The following is a 24,587-nucleotide window of genomic DNA, read 5'->3' on the forward strand; positions in this document are numbered from 1 at the left end:
TAGCAGAGGAACAGAGCAGAAAACAGCAGTACAAAGAACAGGTTCACTCCCAAACAGACATTGTGGTTTAATTATGCCCTTATGTTTTAGGGCTTACTTACAGTGCCATGTATAATGAGAAAGAGGCATATCAGAATTCATTTTTGTGTTTGTGTCAGAGAGGTGCAGGGAGAAAGATAGCTGCTTCAATGCAATTCACATCTAAGGCTTTAATCTCAATTTAGCCTTGAAAAAGTGCTTCCTTAAACCGCACAAATTAAAAAACAACAACCCAAACAAAACCATACAAAAAAATCCCAGCACCCAAACACAAAAAACAACCCCAAAAACCCAAGCCAAAAAGCAAATGAGTTATTGCTGCTCTCTTCTAGTAAGGCTGTCATTGCCAAGCATACACTGAACTGCCTCCAGCAGGGCAGTTTCAACCTGTGCTCTTCCCCCATGGGGCTCTCAGTGTATTCATTAGCCAAATGCTTACACTGAATCAGGTGCTTCATCAACGAGGCTTTAAACCACCATGGCAATCTCCCGTGTTGTCCATTCCATGGTAAACCTGGAATTACTTGCTCCAGTCATCCCATAGTCAGGACTTGACAGGCCTGGTTTGCCAACCTACTGGCTTGCAATTTAACTGCTAGGGTATACAGAAAGACAACTCCAGTCAGGTTTGCTTTTTCTTCAGGAATGGGAAACCCCCTTTTGAGAAACCTGTGCCTGATGGGCTTTGTTTGCATACTGCATGCACAGAAACAGGATGTTTGTCTCAGCAGAGGACATACCTTTGTAATGATTCCTGCATGCCTGTCTTCAAGACATTGCAGTGCAGGGCAAGCATTAACTCATAAAATACAGTTGCTTTCCTGGAAATTAACTCCTATCATCATGGAGTCAGAGAACTGTAGAATGCTTTAGACTGGAAGGATCTTAACAATCTTCTAGTTACAAATCCCCCTGGCACACACAGGCAGGGACACTGTCCACTGACTATAACTGCCCTTCCACAAACAGTGACCACATTTTTCATGTGTAAACCGTGTTAATGGTCCATAAATCATTGTACATTGGGAAGAAAGCTAAGAATTTACTCCTGAATTGATTGCAGAATACTTCATGTACCACACAATCAAAATTTCTACCAGAAGAATAGGGAAGCTGAAGAGGACACTTAAAATTTGAGTTGTAATTGTCAGGAAGTGTTGTACAGCTGTAAAAACAAGCAGCATACAGGAACAGAAATCCAACAAACCTCATCTCAGACAACGATTTTACATCTTCAATACTAAAAGATGACCCAATACAAAGCTATATTTTAGGCTCACATTCTTGATATGTGAAGACCTCCTTTGGGGAATAAAACTCAGCTGCCAGCTGAGCCTGCTCTGCCAGCTCAAATCAGAGGCACAGAGGCAGGGACCTCACCCAAAGCACTCCAGCCTCTGCTGCAGAGGGACCAGCAAAGATAAGTCTGTATCCAAAGGGTAAAGCAGCACAAGATGACAAGCATCTGCTCTGTCAAATGGCATGGCAGGCAGTGGGGATGGTGCTTTGCTTGCCTCTCACCTATTCAGGATTTCACATTCCCAGTTCAACTCCCTGCTTACCACCCCCACCTGCACTGCCAGCAGGGAACAGCCACCTATGAACCCCATTTGGTAGAGCTGCTGACCACAAAGCATTGGACAACAAATACAGCTATAAAGGTTCTCCTGTCCCTCATTCTGTCCTAAACATGAGATAGCATTTCCTGGTAAGAGTGCTTATTAGTGAAGTAATCAATTAAACCAATGAAGACTTAACTGACAGTCAATTGATGTTGTTTACAGAGCTGACAGGTGACTGTTTCCAGAAAAGCATTATTTCCTGAAAAGTACAATCTAATGAGAGCCCAGGAAATGTGTACCATTCTCTCACCCTTGAGAGAGACAGGAGACTGACTTCACCTTTAATGAATTTCTGCAGGTCATGATTTGTGTTGAGGTTTGGACTATGACCTGCAGCACCTGTGGGGTGAACCAGAAGGTACTGATGTGGCTGTAAAGAGTGAACAACCACAGCTTTTGAGTAGTATGCCAGTCTGGAAGCTAAATGAATGGTATTTACTTCTGCATTTTTTCTGGTATGTGACTACTAAAGTTTCTTCAGATATGGCTAGAGAATTACTATTATTTTAATAAAGCATGGCCGGAGTTCCAGTTCATTGAAGTTAGAATTGTATGAGAAATCCAACACACTGAACCTGTATCAAAAGGGAAACGTACAGATCTCCTGCAGAATGGAAGAGGATTAATACATGCCTGGATTAAAATGCTCTGGGGACAAAAGCTCCAATCATACAGTTACACAAATGTTTCTTAATATGCATATTAATACACAGATACAAAGCCCTACGACATGTAAAGATTTGTATCTTTCTTTGCTTCAGTGTGTGTGTCCTGGTAGGCACTGTAACCTTTGGAGGGCAAGAGGCCAAGAAAATATTGCTTCTTTACAGCAAATGCAGCTTCCATGTTCTTGTGAGAATTACAAGATTTGTTTTCTAGGTATGACAATAAATACAGTGTCACTGGTAACTGCAGTAGTCATTCAAGTTTCTTTTTTCTTTTCTTTTTAAGAACAGCACACTCATGTCCTGTCAATATTTAATTAAAACAGTTTTATGACACGCAGAACAGGATTAAAACCCCCTGACTTTCTGCAGACCTACTCTCACTCTCACAAACTAGTAGGAAACGTTTCTCTATCTTATCTCACATTCAGGTAGATGCAATACTTTTAGTCAAAGCAGGGTGTCAAATGCTCCTTAATCATAAAACTCAAGGCTATAAGATGAACTTGCTGTGTGGGAATACAGATACCTTAAGAGTGTGTGTGAGTACCTGAATGCAGTATAACCAGAGTGAAGAGAATAACAGTGAATTTCCAAGCAACACGTTTCCATGACCATACACTTACTCTAGAAAATAGTACTTTGCATCTATAAAGGATAGTCTGTCCTTCTTCTCACACAGAAAAAGCATGCTAATAGGTAAAAAGAACATTTTGCTGGCGTGACCACATAAGCTAAAGGGACTTCAGACACCACAGCAACAAAGTTCAGTGATTACAGCTCTCCAGACTCCTTACCAGTGCAATGGTGTGGCACAGTCATAAAAGTAGTAAGAAAATTTGAACAGTGACAGAGCTACCTGAGATTAAAATACCCATTTTATCTGAGTAGATACACACAAACAAAAACTTCATAGCTGGCAAACATGTTTTTATATAAAAAACTGAATCATTTTATACAAGGGATGAAGGAATTGAGCCATTTTGAACTCTCAGTCATTCTATGTATTAGCAGTTTTTTACTCTTGTTTCTTCTGCTTAAAGTATAAACAAAACTGAAATGGCTGCCTGATACATAACTAGAATCTATGTCAGAAACTTGACAAAAAAAAGAACATAAAATGATCCAAAGAGTACTAATTTAACTTCATAACTTCATTCTGTGTTTTACTTCATCTAGGCTTCACAATACTTTTAGACAGGAAGTATTTTATTATCCCTGCATTTGAAAGACTATTTTTCAGTTTTTCACTTTTTTCCAATCTATTGAGTTAATTGAGTATTTGTGAAAGTGAACTAATTTTTATAAAATATTAAACAAAGAGAAAAAATAAAATTCTCTGGTGAGACTGATGGCAACTCAAATGTAAGAATTTTAAGTAATTCTGTAGACCTGGACAGAGTTTGAATTTAGATGTGTATAACTCAGATCAAAACTTTGTCAAGCTCATTCCAAAAGAAGTAATAAGCACTAATTTCAAAATATGATAAAAAGACTATTTGTGGTGGGAAGAAAAAAATCTTTTAATTCCTGAGTTTTACACTACACAAGATATTTTTAAAATATTGCTGCATATTTGCTGCTGCTTTCTGATTACTGAAAAATATATAAATTTCTATCCTTAAAAAGAAGGTGCTGTGTCATACTGAGTGAGGACCTGCTGACAGAAATGATTTAGCTACTGCATTGTTCAGGATATATTGCACACCATGCCATTACTCTATTTGCTGTGTAGCAAACTGCATTTTTAGTGACTGGTTTAACAGAATTATCAAAGAAAGGGAAGCCTAAAATTTCTCCAACAAATAAAAAGGTTTTACGTTTTCTAACTGAGAAGAGACTTTTGAGGTGAGCCTCAGTCATGCACAAACTTCTGAAAAAATGTTAACAGAGAGCTATTTCTAAAGGAAAGCTGGCATGCCTTTCCACCCAAATATTATCAGTAATGAACTGGCAGTATCTTGAAGGTGCTCTGCCAGGAAGTTGAATCTAGTACACAAAGGAGAGATTAAACCATGATTATAGGACTTGCTAAGTTTTATTGATTCAGTTTTAGCTCCTTTTTCCTCTGTTTTGAAAACTCCTCTGATGAGAGAGGATATCAACAGACATTATCTAAGACAGAACAATTCTCAGGTTGCAATAATAGATTTTTGTTTGTGTCCTCTGTCATTTGATGAAAATGGCATATTATTTTGAACTGAATTAATTTCAGTTTATATTGTGAAATAAATGAAATAAACCCCCTAATATTTGAATAAACATGGGATTCATGTTCCAATTTACCATTCAAATGAATTAAGAGGAATTGTGTTTATTTTGTGCTGAAGTCTCAATAATTTTTTCTGAAAAATTGCACAAGTGGCTAAGAATAGATACAGTAAAATTCAGTACTCAAGGAACTAGGGCTTAAGTCCTTGTTCTTTTTTGAAGAGCCAAAATTTTCCCTATCAAATCCAATACAACCAAAATTTCACTTCAAAATTCATGGGAGTAGAGAGAATCTGCAAAATTCATTACTTGTAACCCCCACTCCTTTTGCAAGACTGGCATAAAAAAATAGTGACTGCTTTAAATCTTTCTCCAACTTCTTATTCCCTCCAGGGCAAGAAACTGAAGGACTCCCTGAGGAAGCATCACATGTTTGGGAGTATGTAAGGAAGCAGAGTTGGAGACACCTCACCTTTGCAGGTGTGACACAGCCAATTCCAGAAACATGGAATTCTGAAATTGTGTTGGGTGTTTAACAGACTGTATTTATTTATTTTTTTAAAAAATGGAATCATGTTTCTAAAGAATTCAAACCTTTGTATCAAAAAAGGGGCAATTTTTGCATGAATTGAATAATTAACATATTAAGCCAGTCAGAAACAATGTTACTCTGCACCTATTTTCTCAGCAATTAAAATTATCTTTTTAGACTAACAAGTAATTTATGATACCTGTGTTATTAGTAGCTTCAAGAAGTGTCACATTTAAGGAATGGGTCCTTGAACTTTGCTAGATTTCCTTACCTGTTCATATCATCTAGATGTTCAGCAGCAAAATAAAAACTTTTGATCTTAGGATGGCAGGCTTTGAATGCACTGTAGAGGAAAAACATAATTAAAAAAATGTAATGGCACAAGTCTTTTTTTTTTTTTCTGAAATGTAAGAATGCATGGTCACCAAGGAATGAGATGAGTTCATATTTCTGCGTTGCTGCATGCCCCCAAACAGTATATGAACATACAACTTTTAGGATTGTGCCAGGTTTCACCAAGTAAAGTGCTCTTCAACTACCCTTCTAAATAATCATTGATTCACATGTGCGTAAATAATTGTTCAACCATCACCTGCAGTGTACTGTATGTGGATAAAGTTCATCAGTTAAGGATATAATTTCATGTATTGGGTAATTCTGCTGATATACATATAGCTGTCAATTTTTTCTGAACAGAAAACCGACTAAACAATTAATTCATTGCAACAATAAAATTCTCAATCCTTTGATTTCTCATGTCCCAATGACTTTGACATTACTTTTAGCTCTAATGACTGCATTTCAAGCAGGAAAATGTGATGTGCTGATTGACTTCTGAGAAGCTGTCATAAATCAACAGCGTGTTCCTGAGGTCATCCTAAGCAATGGGCAATTACATCTCATCTTTCCTTTCCACCAAAATAATCAACATGACCGGGCAGAGTGAATTACTGCATTTCATACATAATATGAAATAAATTACTAGAAAGACTCTTTTAACCATGTTAGATAAAGATTTATGGTGAAGTACCCAAAGACCCAGCAAATGCACTTGAAATAATGAATAATTTACAGTAGAGAACAATAATTTGAAGAACAATCTGAAGGTCTAAGAAATGTAACAGTCCCAAAGAAAATAAGGAAAACTACAAACATGATACATGATGAACATCACCACCATTTTCTGAGACATAATGGATTTTACACATACACACACACACATGTATATAATGTAATAAAGTAATTCTCACTCTCTAATCAATTGTGTCTCAGAAAAATGGTAATGACCTTCTTCATGCTTATCATGCTTGCAATTTTCAATATACATGTCTGTGTGCACACAGATGTACACACGTCTATGTTTTAGAAATCAGGCAGATGAAATTGGTAATAGGAAAGTTACTGCAAGAGAAATAACATAACATTGAGACTGAATGGATTCCTCTAGCACATGACAGCGTAACAGTGTTATGCAAGTCAAAGCAGATGTACAGCAACATCTGCTCAATTTAGAAAGACATCATCAAGTTACTGAGACCTAAAACTGGACTTCTTAAAGCCGTTACAGCATCTGTCATCTGGATTCTTAAAGTTTTTTTCCCCTTTATCTGCCACCCAAAGAATAACCACATTTTATGTGCTGCTATTCAGCAGACACTAAATCAAGTAAAAACAAACCAAAATAATTTAAGCAGGGTGCAATTCTGAAAAATGAGTTGACTCTATGCTGCTGCCCCAACAAAAGAGAAACAATGAAGCATTTTGGCCATGTGGACCAAGGACACAGGACAGCAGGCTCAAGCTAATGTATCTTTTTACTTTTTTTTTAAATGCAGTTTTTATCTTCTGCCCTTTGAGACCACCTCGAAGTCTAGAGATCATCCTAAAGAGAGATACAGATCAACTGATACAAGGTTGGTTCTTTCTGCAGAACTGTAGGTACTACAAATCATACTATTTTACATTTGAAAATGATGTTATGCATGAATTTCAGCAATTCCAGTCTTGTTTAAATATCTCAAATCATTAGAAGGCAAGGCAAAAAATTTTGAACAATAATGACTCCAAAAATATCTCTGTGGAAGCATGCACCTGTCACATTGCTACAAATGCTTGAATTTATCTAAATAATAAATGGATTTGTACAATGGCACAAATCTGGATAGCAGCATAAACAGGTAAGAAGAAATGTTCTTTGAGACCTTTAGGTCATATAACAAAAATACAACAAATCATTGTCATCCTCTTTTTTTTTTTTACTCTGCCTCAGGACTGAAATAATGTCTCAGCAAACTTTGAGATGATGCTAACTAATTTGAAGTTACATTAAATATTGATGCCTGACCACAAACTTGGGGACTTGCTTATTTGGATGGTCTCTGTATTATGCTTAATGCTCTTTACTGAGAATAAAGCACACAAACACTCTCCAACCCCCAATAAACAAATAAAAAAAATAGCAACCCCAAACAAAAAGGAGAAAAAAAAAGAAAGGAGAGCTGGGAAAATAAAGGGACAGAAGCAGCCAAGCAGTCTTCTTGCTCATAATTCATTCTGGTCTAGTCAAGCACTGTGGTTCATGATGCGGTGAAAAAATAGTCTTCTTTGGGCAAGATGGCACACACAACACAAAAAATTAATTTGCTTTTTTTGTATGAGCTTATTCTGTGATACAACCTCATGACAATTGTAACTAAGTCCATTATCTCCCTGCTTTAAGGGAAAACCTTGTCCTTTGTTTGCACTTTATTTATTGTATCATTGCATTATTTTTGAGCGTGCTTACTATTTCTTGCGGCATTCACTGGCTCTGTCAATTTTAAATTCAGGTAGACTGATGAATCCTTCTGCTTTTTCATCCTGCAAAGACAGTTCCAGATATTACTGTGGCTAAAGTGTCAGGAAAAAAAACCCACCACGCTGAAAACTTACAAATGTTTTCACTTGCCTGCTTCTTACAAAAGGAATACTAATGTCTGCTCTGCTCTGGCAAACCTCCCACAGAAGTCATTGGGAATTTTGCCGAAGTAGCAAGACAGATCCCTTGGTGAAAAATACAATTTTAAATATCCAGTTTTCTGAAACAATTTCACAGCTGAACCAACATTTGAATATATACAAAATGACCAAATGTATTCAGTCAATTAGTTATTGTAATTAGTTAATTTTTGGGGAAAATGGACTAATTAGTAAGGAGAAATGCAGCCTAGTGAAGTAACAGAGAAAAAAAGCATTTCAATGGGTGTTATCATTTTTATGTATAACAGCTAAGAGGCATGGTATCTCTTCAGCTGCTTTCATCTCTCTACAACACCCAGAATATATCTGACCTTCCTCCCCTCTCTTCTGAAGACTTACACAGTTTATTTTATCAGCTATGCAATCTCCCTCAACTTTTCACAGTTTGAAAGCGTTATTTATTTTAAACTACTATTACATCAATAACACAGACTCTGTTATTTAACTGCTCATAACTTTGCATGCAAAATTAATAGAGGATCATTGAAATGAAGCTGGAAAACACACACATGTATGTGAAAGAATTCCACGAACATAGATATTTTCCTAATAGTTTATATGGTTATTTACACCAAATATGCAGTCTATATGATTATACGCCTTCTTAAAAATAAGTAAAAGGCACAAATCAGCATATAAAACTGAAGCTGGAGTCATTATGTGAAGGTACAGGGTTGTAACAGGCTCTGCATTAACAGGTATTTTAAAATCAAAGAGACACTGTTTAGAATAATCTTGCTATTTCTTTTTTGAATGGTTGCCTAGAGAAATAGAGTTTTGGCAAGAGAAGTGTTGGCTTGTCTGCCCACCTGCCACTGAGGCACCCCCTACCAGCCTTTGAGTCTACTGGTGATGACAGACTGTGCTGAGGAGCTGAGATCTCAAAAATAACCACAACTCAGAAAATCTGAGGGAAACTTGGGGTAGGGCGGGAGGCAGAGGTGCTGAGAGCACTGCCCTCCACACGGGAAGTACGGCACAACCGCGAGGTTCCCGCTGCTCCTTGGACCCGGCTGCCGACCGCTCACTGCACTTGTACGCACCAACCACTGCCCTAATGAAAACCTAGCAGTAGCTCAGGGAGGGAGAATGGAGAGGAGGGAGATAGGGTTACTGATCTGAAGCTGGGATCAAGGCACAAATGGAATGAGTCTAAGGAAAGGCTTTGAGAACTCTGGCCATGGAACAACTTGCTTTCTGTTTATTCAGGGAGAAATTGGGGATTACTTCGAAAAGGTTATGTACAAATGCTTGCTGTGATTAAAAGAACAAGTTCAGGACAGAGTGCATGCAGATGTTAACAATGGCTTTATCTCAGCATATTTACTAATGAGTCTAATAGGATTAAAAATCAAGGTATTGTAACACTGGCAAAAAGCTTTGTAGCTAAAGCTGATATAATAAGTGTGTACCAATGCAGAAAATGTTGCATAATCAAAGCTGTTCACAATTCAGCTGGGATGCTCCTGTGCTTTTAAGTTCAGCATATATGAGCACTGAAATCATACCAAAAGCTACAAAGAAAAAACAACAGGAGAACAGAACTGAGAAAACAGAACTATCTTCCTTAATTGCCTAGCAGAGATAAACAAGAACACCAGGCAGCACAACATTAAAGTTTACACTCCCATGACTAAGCCTGAATGACGGGATTAAGTAATTACCTTTTCGCTTTCAAGGGTTTGAGGATAAATTTATTCTAAACTGGTGTCATGAGGACGCAGAAAACTGTGTTATTTCTCCATGTAGTAAAAGGTGAATTGGAAGGAAGAAATATCTCAAAACCTTCATGGCAATTTTGGCAGGCAGTTATATTAACTTCAGTATGATTATTTGAGTGAATAAAGTTATTAACATATATAAGCACTGAAAGCATTGTTCTCCCACTAAATCATGACTATAGCACTATGCACAGCATTCGTTGAGACCTTGAGTACAGATGTTTACCTCTTCATTGATATACCAATATAGAGATGTGTCCTTCAGGACAAACCAGTACTTTTTCCATTTTTGGGAGAAATAACTCTTGGCATCTTTCTTTTTCCAAAGCCAGCCTTCACAGTCCCCTCGACCAAGATCTTTACATGAGATCCGTCTTTTGCTTTTACCAGCAATTGGAGCTGAAAATGACAACAAGGTGATGTGAAAGCATTTGATTTGTTCACTAAATCAATAAGACACCTAGTCAGTAAGCACTATATTTCTGTTTGAGAAAATGAATTAAAAATTTCAATGTCTAATTGCCATGAAAAATTATTACAAGCATTCTACTTTGACCAAAAAGCTTATGCACACCACCATAAGTTAAAAGCCAAACCAAACCAAACCACGTTCAGCATCTCAGAGCTCATATTCTATGGATAGGGAAAAAAAAAAAAAAAAAAAAAGCAACACAGAAAGAGAAGACAGAAGACACTATAGAGAAAAGAAAGGCAAGATATTTAAAAATAAGAAAAATGCTTATTTGCAATTTTCAACAGATTAATATTTCACATTAAAATAAAGCACACAACATATAAATTCATGTACTTCCCACTTGGTTACCAAATACAATTATTCAAGTACTTCACAGGTGCTCACAAACCTCTCTTTGCAGCTCTTTTTGAAACTAAATGGCTCCTAAGGCCTTTGTACTTCAAAATCAAAGGAGGAAAATTTACTATGATATAAATTACCTGAGAGCGTAGGTAATGAGCAAGTGCTGCAGTGAGGCATTACCTGAACACAGCTGGAAAAACCAACCCTGGCCCCAAAGAGGCTAGAGTCTAAGTATTCAAAAAAAAGATAAAAGCAGATACATGAAGGTAGAGGAGCATTAGGAAACTATGAGACATCAGTAATGGACTAATACATTCTCAACATGATCAACTGAACTGAACATTTTATCAGAGCTAACAAGTTACAGTTCCTCACATATTGCAATACCATAAAATTAATCTTGGCATTTCCCTTCCTACCCATATATGAAAACAAAATTATTTTTTACCTTTGTTCTTCTTTTTACTTTTCTGTTGTAGAGAAGACTGCTGAAATGTCTACAAGAAAATCAAAATGGAAAAAGTGAAAATACAATGTTTATATTCAACCACATAATAAAAGCAATGTTACATGAAGTCATATCAGGCTACACCAGCCAAGAGACTTCTAGGCTTAAGAAAAAAGGTAATTTTAGTTCACCTGTTCATAAGGTTGTAAAGCAAAAAAGCACACTGTGAAACATCCCAAAACAGATCACCACTTAGGCTGCCAAACCAGCTGTAGGTTCTGTCCAAAATGGTCACTCTCCTCTTGTTCTCTTATAAAGAATGAATGTCTCTCTTTGTTTACTATGTTAATGAAGCTACACAGCCCATGTATTTCTAATGTATACATGTAAATAAATTTCCCCTGATATCTATATGTAAATATGCAAAATATTTATATTATATGCAAAATAACACACTAACAGCCTAATGCAAGTGTGGAAGTAGTCATGCAATGATCATTAGACCATCAGACAATTTTCTCAGACCAGACCTAGTATTCTGAAAGACATGAGTACATTCTGCTAAATCACAACTGGGAAAAAGTCTTCCAAATAAAAAGTCTGAACTAGAACTATATGTTTTTACCAGGTTTTAAGTGGAAGTATTTCCCTCCAGCTGATCCACTCCCAAAAATTAACCCACTCCCTTGACAATTAGACAGGATGGAAATGGCTCCTTTATTTAATATCTTAGCTAATTAGTAATATCAATAAAATGTTAACAAATTTTATAACCATTTCTGTTTAAAAACTTTGACTCAGATAAGAACAATCCCCTGTGAACTACAAAAAACCAAAATTAATTAATCAGCCAAAGTTTAAAGATGTGATTTCCCTTGGTTTGAATTTTAGTTTTCTGGAAAGGCAGACAAATGTATCAGTGTTAAAACTAAGAAAAGGCTACATAAAAGTGTCTGTGTGTTAAAACTTCCTATTTCAGCTTTTCAGGAATCAATACTTTAGTGCCACTTGGTAAAAATAAATCTAAGCAAAAGCACTGACAGCTCTGCAATCCCAAATCCTGTTGCTAGTAGATAAGACAAACCCTCCGCCCAGTTTACATGACTAGGTTCAGTTCAACGAGCAGCTTTGGTTTTGCACATGGCACTTAGTGCTATGCCAAAATTGACATGATATTGTTTGGTCAAATGTTGGACTCGATGATCTTGGAGTTCTTTTCCAATCATAATGACTCTGTTCTAGTTTTCTCCTCCCTGCTTCCCAAACCCATGAGCTCACATGCAGCAGACTCAGCTGCAAAGGGATCTCTTGCCTCACAGCTGAGAGGTTTTCATGCAGCAAAAATTAACATGCCTATGGGGAAAATTACCAGCAAGACAATAATTAAGTGTAATCAAAAAATTTAACTGACTTTGCTAGATGTGCTGATCCCTTGGAGACCATATCTGACAAAAACTACTCCAGTATATTTCTACCTTGGTGGGTCAAAGAAGGCCTCCACTGGGAAGTAAGAAAAGATCCCACTTGTTTTCATTCCCTGACTCTTGTCCTTTTTCTTCTGCTACTGGTACCTACTGAATCGGCACCAGCTCTCAACAAACCAAGACAGGAACACCATCCCACTTACATCACACAAAGAATTTCAACCTGCAAAGGACTAATGCCCCAGGAATAACAGAGTGGCTGAGCACAAGTGTGTAAATAACTCCCACTGAAAATCTTACTTAATTCAAAGTGGATGAAAAAACACACACACAAATCCAAACCCTTAGCATTTCTCAGTTCACAACTCAGACAATTTCATTCTGCTGTTTGCCTTTTCTGCACTATTATTTTCACAGTGTCAAAACAGAAAAGGAAAACCTCTACTCCATTTTCTCACAAGAGATCCTGAGAGCAGGTGAGAACAATATGAAAAGCCTTCTCTTTAGATGTTTTGTCTGTAAATTGAACCTGCAAACCTCAGTTCACACCTCTTAACTTCTGAGTCAGTTTTTGGGAAGAAAGGGTAATGAAGGGGTATCAGTTTTTAACAGGAAGAAAGCATTAATTTACATGTCTAACCATTTTTCCATACATCATGTTATATTGCAAAATAGGTTTTATTAAATTCAGTTATTATTCTAAATTAGCTCATTGAATTAAATCATAATTAAGGGCAAATTCTACAACTGAGTGATGTTCCTGGGAACTATTTCAAATGCAGTGATTTTAACTAACACTTAGAATATTTTACATAAAGCTTAGGCTTCAAGTTTGTTCACCCTTTGCAAAAAACCATCTTTTTTTTGCATTTTTTTGCATTTTTTGCAAAGCACCATCTTTTTTTTTAACTCAGAAAATGTATATGTAATATAAAATCTGTAATTAGAAAACAACAATAACAACAAAAACAAAAAAATTGAGGATTAAATCTAAAAATGCTTCTTTTGTTGCTGTTTTAGGAACTCACTGAACGCAATCTACAGCCTCTTACCAGTTTTAAGATAATGCTTAGTGCCGTTTTCTCAGTGGTGTCAGGAGGTCATGTCTTTCCTGCTGATCAGAGCAAGGCTTGCTTTGAAGCCAACACTCAATCCTGTTCTTCTGGGTCATCTCTAGCCCACATAAACTATCTCTAAGGAGGCTGATTCCACAGCTTCTTTAAGCAACTTGTCCTAATGCTGGCTACCACAATGTTTCCCTTTTTACAGCCTAATTCTGTGATGTGGCAAATATGGAAATAATATAACTACTACTTCTAAATTCCATGAACCCTAAAAACATGGATTTACACCAAAGCAAGAAATTTAGTTGTATTAATGCAAACTCACTGTAAGATACTGTTTAATCACCTGCCCACAAAGCCAAATTCAATGTATGTTCACTACATTTTGATTCTGATACACCTTGAGCTTTGAGTAACTGTTTTCATAAACATCTTGTCCCACTTTCCAAGAATCCATCTCTTCTACTAATTCTGAGAGAAAGCATGAAATGAAATAGAAAGCAGCATTCCACATTAAAGAAAGTTGTTAGTAACTCAACGAGTAAAATAGAAAGAAGACGGACACTGAAAAGATTCAATAAATGAGTACCTTAAGACAAGTGAAAATTGGCACTCCTGAAGAAAATCTGAAACTGTTTAATCATATTCTGAATTATATGCTTTCCAGTCATCCAAAATACAACTAGAAAAACTTTCCATTACCTAAAAGCAAGGTGTCACTTGATGTTTGAAAATATATCAAAACCCCTTTGAATACACTGAGACTCAGTGAGTTTTTTTACACACAATGATTTTCTCCTATAATATGTGATCTCTGAGCTTGTTCTATTTAATAATACACCTAGACTAAGCCCTTTGACAAATGCATCTCTAAGGAGAATATCAAAGAAACATTTAATGTATATATAAGTCTGCCTTTCCTGTTAGCAGCCTTAAAGGACATGTATTTTAAGAGGAATGAAACACCATCTATTAAAGGGTTTTTTCTATGCTTCTGGTTTGGTGCAGGGTTTTTTTGGGTGGGGTTTTTTTGTTTGGTTTTTATTTGTCTGCTTGTTTTTTCTTACAAAGGTTCTAGCATTCCTCTAGCCCTACATTTCTGAGGTCTTAGCTGCAAATTCCATGAGCCAATGGAGATTTCATTGTGCAGGGAAGAGCCATAACAGTTCCTATCTTCCTGCAAATGTTCATTACCAGATTTGCTGTGTGGGTTATATTTATTTTAACAGCCTTCCAAATGATTGACAGAGTTCCAAAAGGCCAGCAGACTGCCCACCTGCAACGAGCAACCTGCCCAAGGGCAAGCCTTTTAGGATTATAGCACAGCAATGCAGCTACACGGGAAGAAATGTGCAGGTAGAGGCTCATACCAACCAAAGAGACCTCCACTGGCCTGTACTTGCTTTTTAGCAAGAAAATAATCCCAAATAGGTGGAACAATCAATGCTGTCTGCATGCACACAATCACACGTCAGCATCTTTGTACGTATAACATTTTAAACATTACAACATTTTAAAGAAATGAGACTATCATGTTTTTCTCTCATTCTCAGAGTTATCCAGGCCTCTCTCCTGGGAGAAAGTATTTATTATTGGTTAGTTCTGTGACTGACAGCTCTATATTTGCTCAGAAGGGAAACAAGACTGAAAGTTAGTCATTAATGTTCAGAAGCCTGAAAATGTATTTATTATTAACTTATTTAGTAGTAATTTCATACCTCTCTATTTGGAAAAATGTGTTTAAATGAAATGTGAAATTATTTAAGTTTCAATGATTTTACTTTTTTCATGCCAAATAGGAAACTTTAAAAATTGATCTTTCAATAGTAATATTAAATTGGAGTGAAAGCACTATCAGAAGAGGAGAATGTTTGACAAAACTGTTATGATGAATGTTAGAAAACTTCTATTCCAGTTGATAGCTCAAATAAAAGTAGAAAACAAATAGACTGGTTATTGAAATTATAAATTTGAAAAGATTAGTTATTTTGAAAAACTTCAAGAGTCTGAGGAATATGTCTAAAGATTTGAGGTCAAGATGCTCCTTAGACCTTCTCTAAGATCTAATATAAATTAGATCTGTGACCAACAGAATGTTACATCCATGTCCAAGAAATAAATTTATTTTGATAGTTATATAAACTTCTTCATAGTTACAGAATTTGTAGGTTTACCAAAAAAAGATCACACTGAAGATTCTCTGAAGGAACAGATTGGCCATAGCAATTAGTACTAAACTGGACAGCTCCTAAAATTCTCACTCAAGGGTTTTTTGTTTCTCCACTGTTCTTCAGCGATTTTTCACTCACTCATTTTAAAAAAGCTGGAAGAGAGAACCAGGTTATGGAAAAAATAATACCCAATCCTTCTACCCAAATTTGAGCTCAGCCTGATTGGAAGGGAAAATGGCATATTTCTTTATAGCTTTATTTAGAGCTCAGGTCAAATCCAATTTTTCTCAAGCTGCAAGTTTAGACACTAAGGAACTGTTTTCAAGCAGGCACTTCCCCTCTGTCACTGTAAGATAGCTTTCTCTAGTTTCAGCAGGGTAGCTTGTAACACATCTGATTACTGGAACTTTCTGCTACAGATGGAAAAGTCAGTATCTGGGAAAAAAACGAAAGCTGGTTCTGCCAATTATATCACTGATCTCTCACTTTGAGACGCAGCTCTCAATGCTTTGAGAACACTGGCAATGCTCTGTTTTCACAGCTCTGATAAACCACATACACATTTATCTGCATTTGGTGCATTGAGATGCAAAATTTTAGACCTAAAAGAAGAGTGAAAAGGGGGAAAATGTAAACCTATTCAGATACAACGTCACACTCTACATCCGTATTAACATCTCATGCTTAAGGGTACTTGCAACACAGGACTTTGCCAAAATCTATTTTTGTTTACCATCTTGTTTAGTCTCCATTAGGAGCTTATAGCAGACAGTACTAATTATTTTCATGGATATTTGTGGAAAATAAAATTTTCAAGGACTGTGTTACAAAGACATGATGAGGGAAGACCTCTGTTTGAAAGTTTGAAGCCTCCTGCCAATCAGCAGCAAATTTTCATTCTTGCATTTTGTTAATGACCACAAGGAGAAAGAAACAGTACGTATGTGCCTTAAGAGTTTTTTACTGTAAGAAAAAAAGAGGCTGAGATCTTGAAGCTGCCAACTTTTTATCTGCCTCTGAGATGAGCAATGGCTGTATGAGCTGTTTTGGATGGTCTCCTTATCACACAGTCTACGAGAGTTGATATTCTCAAAGATGTCTATTCTTTTCATAAAACTGCTCCTATGTCAGCTTCTCCAAGGAGAATAGGCTAGCTAAGAGCAGAACTACAATTGTCTGAAATGTGATAGCAAGCACAGCTTTTCTGCTCAGGGATTCTTACTCATACTCCCATTTCTAAATGTTTTCTTACCATTTGGGGAGGGCTCTGTGGCAAATGTTACAGTAGCTGGATACTGTAACTTAGCAGCTGCAGCAGCTAGTGCAAATACTCTGTGCAAAGTTGTTAGCATAATGAATGCAAAATAAAATAATTTTTTAAATCTTCAGGGTGTTTGGAAAAATAATATACAGTGGTGCTGCTTTCCACCACCAGGGAAAGATTTTCCTTCCCAGCCATTAAGCCACAGGACTCTTTTAACTGAAATACCAAAGCAGTAAAAATCCTGGACATTAGCTTTAAATGAGAATTCTCATATTCCCCCAGTCTTTTCAACTGGCATAACAAGGACTGCAGCAGTGTCATAGCTGCCTGAAGCAAATGAGAATAAAAAGTTAAACTAGACAAGTGCTGTTCATCAGAATAATTTATTCTGAGATCATTCTTCTGCTCTACATCGACTTTGAAATATGTAATTTTGGTACCTCCCACACTACTTTTTATTGACAGTAAGAAATCTGGGAGAGAAAGGGAGCATTCAAAAACTGTATGTATCCTTTAAAGGCAAAAGTTCAAGATGCATCAGAGTGTGTGCTTCAAATGCACCCATCTATGAAGAAAATAGAAACTAAACTATCACCTGTTACAGAACAGTATTTAACCCTTTATTTTTACTTCTACTCCCCATCAGTTCCCAGTTTAACCTCTGACTGAAGAGAATGGACCGCTCAGAAAAACCACCAAACAACTGAGGCAGGAAGTCAGCCCTGGAGATCATTTTATCCAGCCTTGTTGCTCAAAGCAGACTCCAACAGAGAAGGTTGTTCATGGCTGAGTCCAGTTGGGTTTTTAGTATCTCCAAGATGGAGTATCCACAAACTCCATGGGCAACCTGTTCCAGTTAAACCATCTTCATAGTAAAAGTATCTTATGTTTATATGGAATTTCCTGTATTTTCTGGTTTTGTCCATTGCCTTTTTCCTTTCACAGTGTGTCTGAGACAAGTCACCCCAAGAGCATCTGAGAAGCCTCATAGGTACTTGTACCCTGCTGCTATGCCCCTCCAGCAGATATCAAACTCTGCATTTTCCTCCAGGAAAAATCTTGGTTTGCTTAGAAAATTTCTGTTTTATTCATAGGGAAGATAGGTTTTTTCTCTTGTGCTTATCTAAACAACAAGACTATCCAAGCAGATTTAAGAAACTTATTCTTGATCTATTATTGGATTAGAGGGGTGGTCTGTGGCACAACATGGAGCCAACCTTGGACCTTCTCAGAGGAAAACAAACTGCTGTAAAACAGAAGTCACCCTTGGAGCATTATCAACATCTAGCACCAAGCCCAAGGTCTTTGTAGAAGAAAAATCATTAGCCTAGAATGAAAGTCCCATGCCCCCTTACAACCCCTTGGTGCTTGCTTACGGTGATGATCACATACACCTCCTTGTGCAGGAGGAGCGAGCAGCACTTGTGACTGTGCCCCCCCAGCATGATGTCTTTCATACTGCTCTGTCTGACTGTGCGACAGAAAAAAGTGCAGAGGGAGTAGGTGCTCTGAGAAAACAGATTTCTGCTTTAAGGAAGATACACTATTGCAAGTTATTCTCTGTTAGCACTTGGACATAATATGCTTTGGTGAAAGAAACAGGAGACTCCTGGCTTTCAATAGAGGGGAAGTTTTCAGGGGGAAAAGAAATAAAAAGTTTCATAACATCAGGAATTCTGATTAAAATTCATACCAAACACTTCCATTACCTTATGAATTAAGCCAGAAAAAGAACATTTCATTCCAGGATAAAAGTCTCATTACTTCCTGGAATTCAGTAAAATTTCCTCTAAGCGTAAGATGAAGTAGCCCTTTGCAGAAGGTGGGGAAAGATAACATTAGGTATTTTTAATTCTGAGCTGGCCATGGTGACCTTATGGATACAAACCAGCTTACAAGAAGTTTTACACACCATCTTAAAGTCAGAATTCTGTAGTGTTGGAAATGTTATCTATTTGGATTAATCTGAAAGCAAAGGGATATACTTGAGAAGTGAACAAAAAGCATTTTTTGTTTCAGGAAAAATACTAGGCTGCTTTTTCCTCCACAGCACAGTAGCAGAGATGGATTGGCTGACTCAGAGATCAGGCACTATGCAACAAGCACTTCTCTCCAGTAAAACAGAAACACCTAATAAAACAGCTTTGGTTCAGAAGCTGCAGTGCTGCAAAGAGCCATTTTCCTCCCAGGTGGAACCATACAATCTCCCATATTGTGTGTTAGCAACAGGCTCGTGGGGCCGCCACTGTGTAAGTGGAGCAGGGGAATGGGGCAGAGACTCCTGTGGAGTCAAAACCACTACTTGGAAAAAATCCCTTGTTCACAAACAATGGAGCTCTTCGTCAGAGCACTTTGAAAAAATGGCACTCTGAAACAGGCATATGTGCCCCATTAATTCAAACAACATTTCCACCACTCGGTACAAGTTTTTTAGAATGCCAAATTTCATGACACATGCCAGCCAGTGTTCTTGGTTAAAAGCTTTCCTAGTCCTGGTATTATCTCCCTTTCCCTTGTGCAGGAAGGAGAACAGAGAAGAAGATCCAGTAGAGAAGTCAGGCCCTAGATGGAAGCTCTCCTGGATGTGAGAACCCACCATACTGCAGTGGTAACTCATGCTGTGTCCCCTCTGTGCAATGCCTGACATCAACTTCTCTGCTGCAATGTGCTGCTCTTAATCTCCTCTTTATCAAAGGGGAATAACCAAGGGACTAAATCACTTATTCTACATAAATAAAAGATAAAACTGTGTTATTGTGATTGTACCAGCTACTGGTAATGTAGTTTACTGATGTACAAACAATACCTACAAAGGCAATGGTCATCTATCAGGTAATAAAAGCAGGATACAATCGGGAATGATTCTACGAAATAGATAACAGAAAAAAATACCGAATGGGGATGTGAAAGGAAATTAGGAAATGTTCTGAGTTGAGAGATTTATTAGTGTATAGATCTACATCTCTAGACCATATAAAATTACACTTTCAGACCATTATATTTCATGCAGTAAGGAATAAATCTAGACTTGCAGAACTGGACTAGATGACCTTTACAGTAACTCTCTCATTTCTAAAGAATTCCCCAGCTTTGTCATGGAAAGAAATTATGACAGGCCATTTTTTTTCCCCCTCACGGTCACAATGCAAAAGAAGGTAATAGAGAAAATTTAAACAAAAATTTTCCACAAAAGACTCCCATTGTGCTTCATGATCGCCCATAAACCAATATTACTCCATCTCTGGAGGATTTTGCTTTGCTTCAATAATTAACTCTGGATTTTAGTAATGACCAGAGAGTATACAGAATTAGATATAAAATTTCCCATATTCAATACCTTCAAATTTCATTTGGGCAACCACTTCCCCAGTAAGAGCAAATAAATAGTATTAATTATGTCTTTCAAAGAGAAACAATGCAGATGTGAAAATACTCTCTAGTCTGTGACAGGAATAATATACCTCAAGAATAATGCAGATATTATTCCATATAATTAAAAGAACTTTGCAGTCCCTCCCAAGGACACTGAGTATTACTGTTTCACAAAATATATGCTTAAACAGGACTCCAATATAAAAGCTGCATATGCATATCTACTCTCTTCAGTCTTGAGTTCAAAGGACTGAGAATCTAGAACTGGGAAAACAGATGTGAGATTACTGAGGCATGTTCCTGAGATGATTTTAGCTAAGCAGCAATGAAACAAGAGAAACTATGCCTTAAATCCAAGCAAGCTGCTATCCTCTCAGCTATTGCCAAAATACCTGTTTTGCTGTTCATCACCAGCTTTTCTGCCATGGGAACAGACAAGCAGTGCTGTAGGCTGGCCAAGAGTTCATTCAGTCTCCATCTCAGGAGGTGTTCAACATCCAGCTGGGAAAAGCCCTGAGAAGCCTTGTCTGACCTCAGAGCTGGCCCTGCTTTGAGCCAAAGACCAGAGCACACAACCTCTTGAGGTTGCTCCCAGACTGAATTATCCTGTTATCCTATGCAGTTTATGCTGGTTGCTGAGACATCTGGGTTTTGTTTTTCTGTAGCAAACTAATTAGATGTCTTTTTCTCTCTGGCATCTTTCCTCCCCTCTGTCCAACATTTTACTTGGAATTATGACAACTGGCTACCCATTCACCCAATTTATCATGTTTTACTGGTACCATCATTAGTAACAGCAATTCGTATTGTTGGATATATACAACAAATATATATATATATATATATATATATTCAAATACCATATTTGAATATGGAATTTAATATAGATCTGAATAGAATTAAGTGAAAGAGATTAACTGTAATAGCAGAGGACTAGACCCAGGAGGCCCCTCTATTCCTCTATGTTGATTGCACTAGTCTAAAAATAATATAAAGCCATCTTCCATTAGCAAGGAATTTATATGTATTGCTCTCTTTCTTTTTCTCTCAGAAATGCAGATTTTGAACCAAAGTTCTACCAAACTCAGATGGAATAGCAAAAATTACCTTTGACCACAACAATCTTATGGCTATGCCAATCAGTTCCCAATTGTCACAAGAAAGGCACATTTTGCTTATTGGTTAACTGTTTTACTGTATTGTTTGTTTTATATGCTACACAGTTCCCTTATGACCTAGATGAAGTTCCTACAGAGATTTTAGCAACATGAATGCTATTTTTATCACTTATTTTATGTCTGTTACATTTGTGAAGTGCTGCATTCAAATGAAAGGATACATACAGTATTGTTTAGATGGTTTCTTTTGGGCATGTAGAAGCTGGCCAAGTCCTGGAACCACTATTCCAACTTGAGAATGTGAGACATGTTGCTCTCCTGTCTGAATCAGATAAACAAACCACAAGTATCCAAATGAAAGAAACCCCACATGTGCCAATGTATAGGCATTCAAAGCTGCCCATGGCCAATGTGGCTGTGGGACATGATGTTTCAGACTCATGAAGGCAATAGGTAAAAATTTCCTATTACTTATACTCCCTAACTTAATTTTTTAAGAGTTGCTCTTTCTAAATGTCTCTCAGAGCAAAGGACTATGTATACCTTAACCACAGAAGATTAGGCTGATGAAAAATAGAGACAAGCTCATGATGCCTTGAAAGCACAAATGCATTTGCTTCTCTGCATTGCATTATATGAAACATTCTACTGGCACTTTTGCCTCTGAATAGACTTTGAGGCTTTTAAAACACCTCCAAATCAGATTATTCTATAACTTCATAAGCCTCTTCAGCTCAGTTTTACTGCAATGCAGTGAGTTTCTTCCATTTCCACACATGTGGACCTAGTTACTATCACAGCCTTATTTCCTCATTCCTCATGCTCACTGATGGAAAAGGGAACAAGGAGCTGAAGTGCTAGAACAGGCCAAACAACCCCCTAAGGCTACAAAAACCAAGCTGTGACCAGCATAACCTAGAGAAGAAAGATGTACATGTCTTAAATGCTCCAGTCACCTCCAGAGAGGGGTATCCAGGTGCTTAGCTTTTACCAGCCAAGCCCTGCTGGAGCTTCATGAACATACAAGTCCTTGAGAAGAAACTCGGCCATCACAGCAGCTCAGAGTGTTGGACTTTTCTACTGGGGCACCCAGCAGCCTACTCGCAGTCCAGTCTGAGACAGCTGTTTTTGGAAAGTCCAGACATCATGAGAAATTACCATTTCTTTCACTTGTGAAATTTCAACAGCATACTTTTGGTTAAGGTTTGTGTTTCCCTACCTTTACAGTAGAAGCTAGAGTATGCATATTTATATTTAGACTATAAAGGGCTAGCTTGCAACAAAGCAGTAAAGAAATCATTTTTAAAATAATTTTCTTACTGTGGTAATTAAAGACTGAAATTTTCCACAATTATTTCCAAAACTGTTCCTTATATTTATTTAATTTCTGGACAGTTACTTGAAATCCAGTGCAGTTTCTTACCTGGGAATATAAAAATGCCAGCGGTTTTTAACTGGAACACCACTATAATTTTTTTACATTACATAACTCTTGCATTTTCAAAAAAGAGTTTAAAATTTCATTTGCTGATAACGTAAGTCTGTAATCTATCTGCAAGTTTCAATATTATTTTAATACATATATTTAAATGGAGATGAAAGACCACAGCAAAGAAGTAACACTAATTCAAATATTAACAAAATTTATGGAGATACTATTGGAAAAGATTTTTCACTATGCACTTAGGTTAAACTGGACTTTGATATCAGCTGCTAGATTTTTATTCTATAACAATTACATGTCTAACTATAGACTATTGTGAAAACAGGGAGGAGAAAAAGAAAAAGGGAGCCTTGTTATTTAAATACTGCCATAGTTGGACTCCAGACATTTTTAAGAAGAAAATGTACCAACTCCATCTGCTGTAATGGTACAATCACATTCAAAATTTCAGACACCTACTTAAAATCTGTGCAACTGCTTTTTAATTTTTTTTCTCTGCAAATTTTTTCATTTATTTACAAATATCCATAACAAGAAAATTCAGCAAACAGAAATTCTTTAAATACGGTGATATTTACAATTATAGGAAACTATTAGTTTTTTAGTGGAGTAGTTGCATTAGGGCTGTTTTTTTGGTTAATCATTCTGCACTATTTAATGTTTTTTAGATGCCATTTTTATAAAGAAGAGTTTTGTGATAAAGTGATGGGTAGCTTGCACACAAGTTTTTCTGTAAATTAATATGCACATGTTCTGCACTTTTTAAAATGCTAGTTATTGGGTACTCCAGTTAAAGGGTTTTATAAATAACATGCATATTTGATTCAAGAATTTTCATCAAAAATGACATAGTTTAAGTATTATAGTTATTTAACTATATTAAAATTATTTAAGTATTAAGTATTTTCACTTTTTACTTCCTTTCAGCCATTCTGCAGAGAGGAACAGAAGTACAGGAAAATCAACTACTTAAATAGAGCTGGACTTAAAGCTTTTAAAATCATGAATTTTTTTTGTAAATTCTCTGAATTGACAACACTTAAATACATAAATTTTGAATTCAACTTTTAAAAAGCATTTTCCTGTATTTTTTCTGTAGGGGCTCATAGGAGGCAAGAAACACCTGGAAATGCACATAATTTAAGTAGAAGCTATTTTGGCTAAAAGTTACTGTCTCCTTTCCCATTTATATTACTAGCTAAAAACTGACTTTTGCAATAGGTTCATAAACAAATCTTCACTTGAAGTGTTCTCAACAAGATCACTGCTGCAGCCAGGCTGATGCTGCCCCACCAGCTCTGTTGAGAAAAGCCAAGGAGCTGAACTGGCAGGGCCAGCTTGGGAGAACTGGAGAGAGGAGCAGCCGAAACTGCAACCCTGCTCAAAGCCCTGCTCCTTGCTGCCTCACTGGCAGAGCAGAAAGGAGAATGCCTGGCTCTCCGTGGGTGCTTGCTGCAGCAAGTATTGCTGTTAATTACGTGATTAAAAGTCATTGACCTCCATGGATGGTGATACATTGCTAAAGAGGAAAAAAAAAGAAGTTCGCCAAAGTTGCACCAACTTAATTCAATTTGCAGATGAAAGGTTTTATTTTATTTATCCCTTATTAAAAGTAGAACTGGAACACCAAAGATAGTGCATGTGTACATATCTACAC

At 36.9% G+C, this 24,587-nt stretch overlaps 1 protein-coding gene across 2 annotated transcripts in view; it reads right to left on the reverse strand.

Moving 5' to 3' along the window:
* CNKSR2 (connector enhancer of kinase suppressor of Ras 2) overlaps nucleotides 1-24,587 on the reverse strand; it is a 207,786-nt gene that overhangs the window by 47,631 nt on the left and 135,568 nt on the right. For both annotated transcript variants that reach the window (XM_058833852.1, XM_058833851.1), the window contains 4 exons: nucleotides 11,074-11,122; nucleotides 10,035-10,207; nucleotides 7,855-7,928; nucleotides 5,341-5,412 (listed from right to left, as the gene is read on the reverse strand). In XM_058833852.1, the coding sequence (XP_058689835.1) occupies nucleotides 5,341-5,412; nucleotides 7,855-7,928; nucleotides 10,035-10,207; nucleotides 11,074-11,122 (368 nt within the window). The remainder of the gene's footprint in view (nucleotides 1-5,340; nucleotides 5,413-7,854; nucleotides 7,929-10,034; nucleotides 10,208-11,073; nucleotides 11,123-24,587) is intronic.

The sequence above is a fragment of the Poecile atricapillus genome, chromosome 1 (assembly GCF_030490865.1).
Source record: "Poecile atricapillus isolate bPoeAtr1 chromosome 1, bPoeAtr1.hap1, whole genome shotgun sequence".
Classification (NCBI taxonomy): Eukaryota; Metazoa; Chordata; class Aves; order Passeriformes; family Paridae; genus Poecile; species Poecile atricapillus.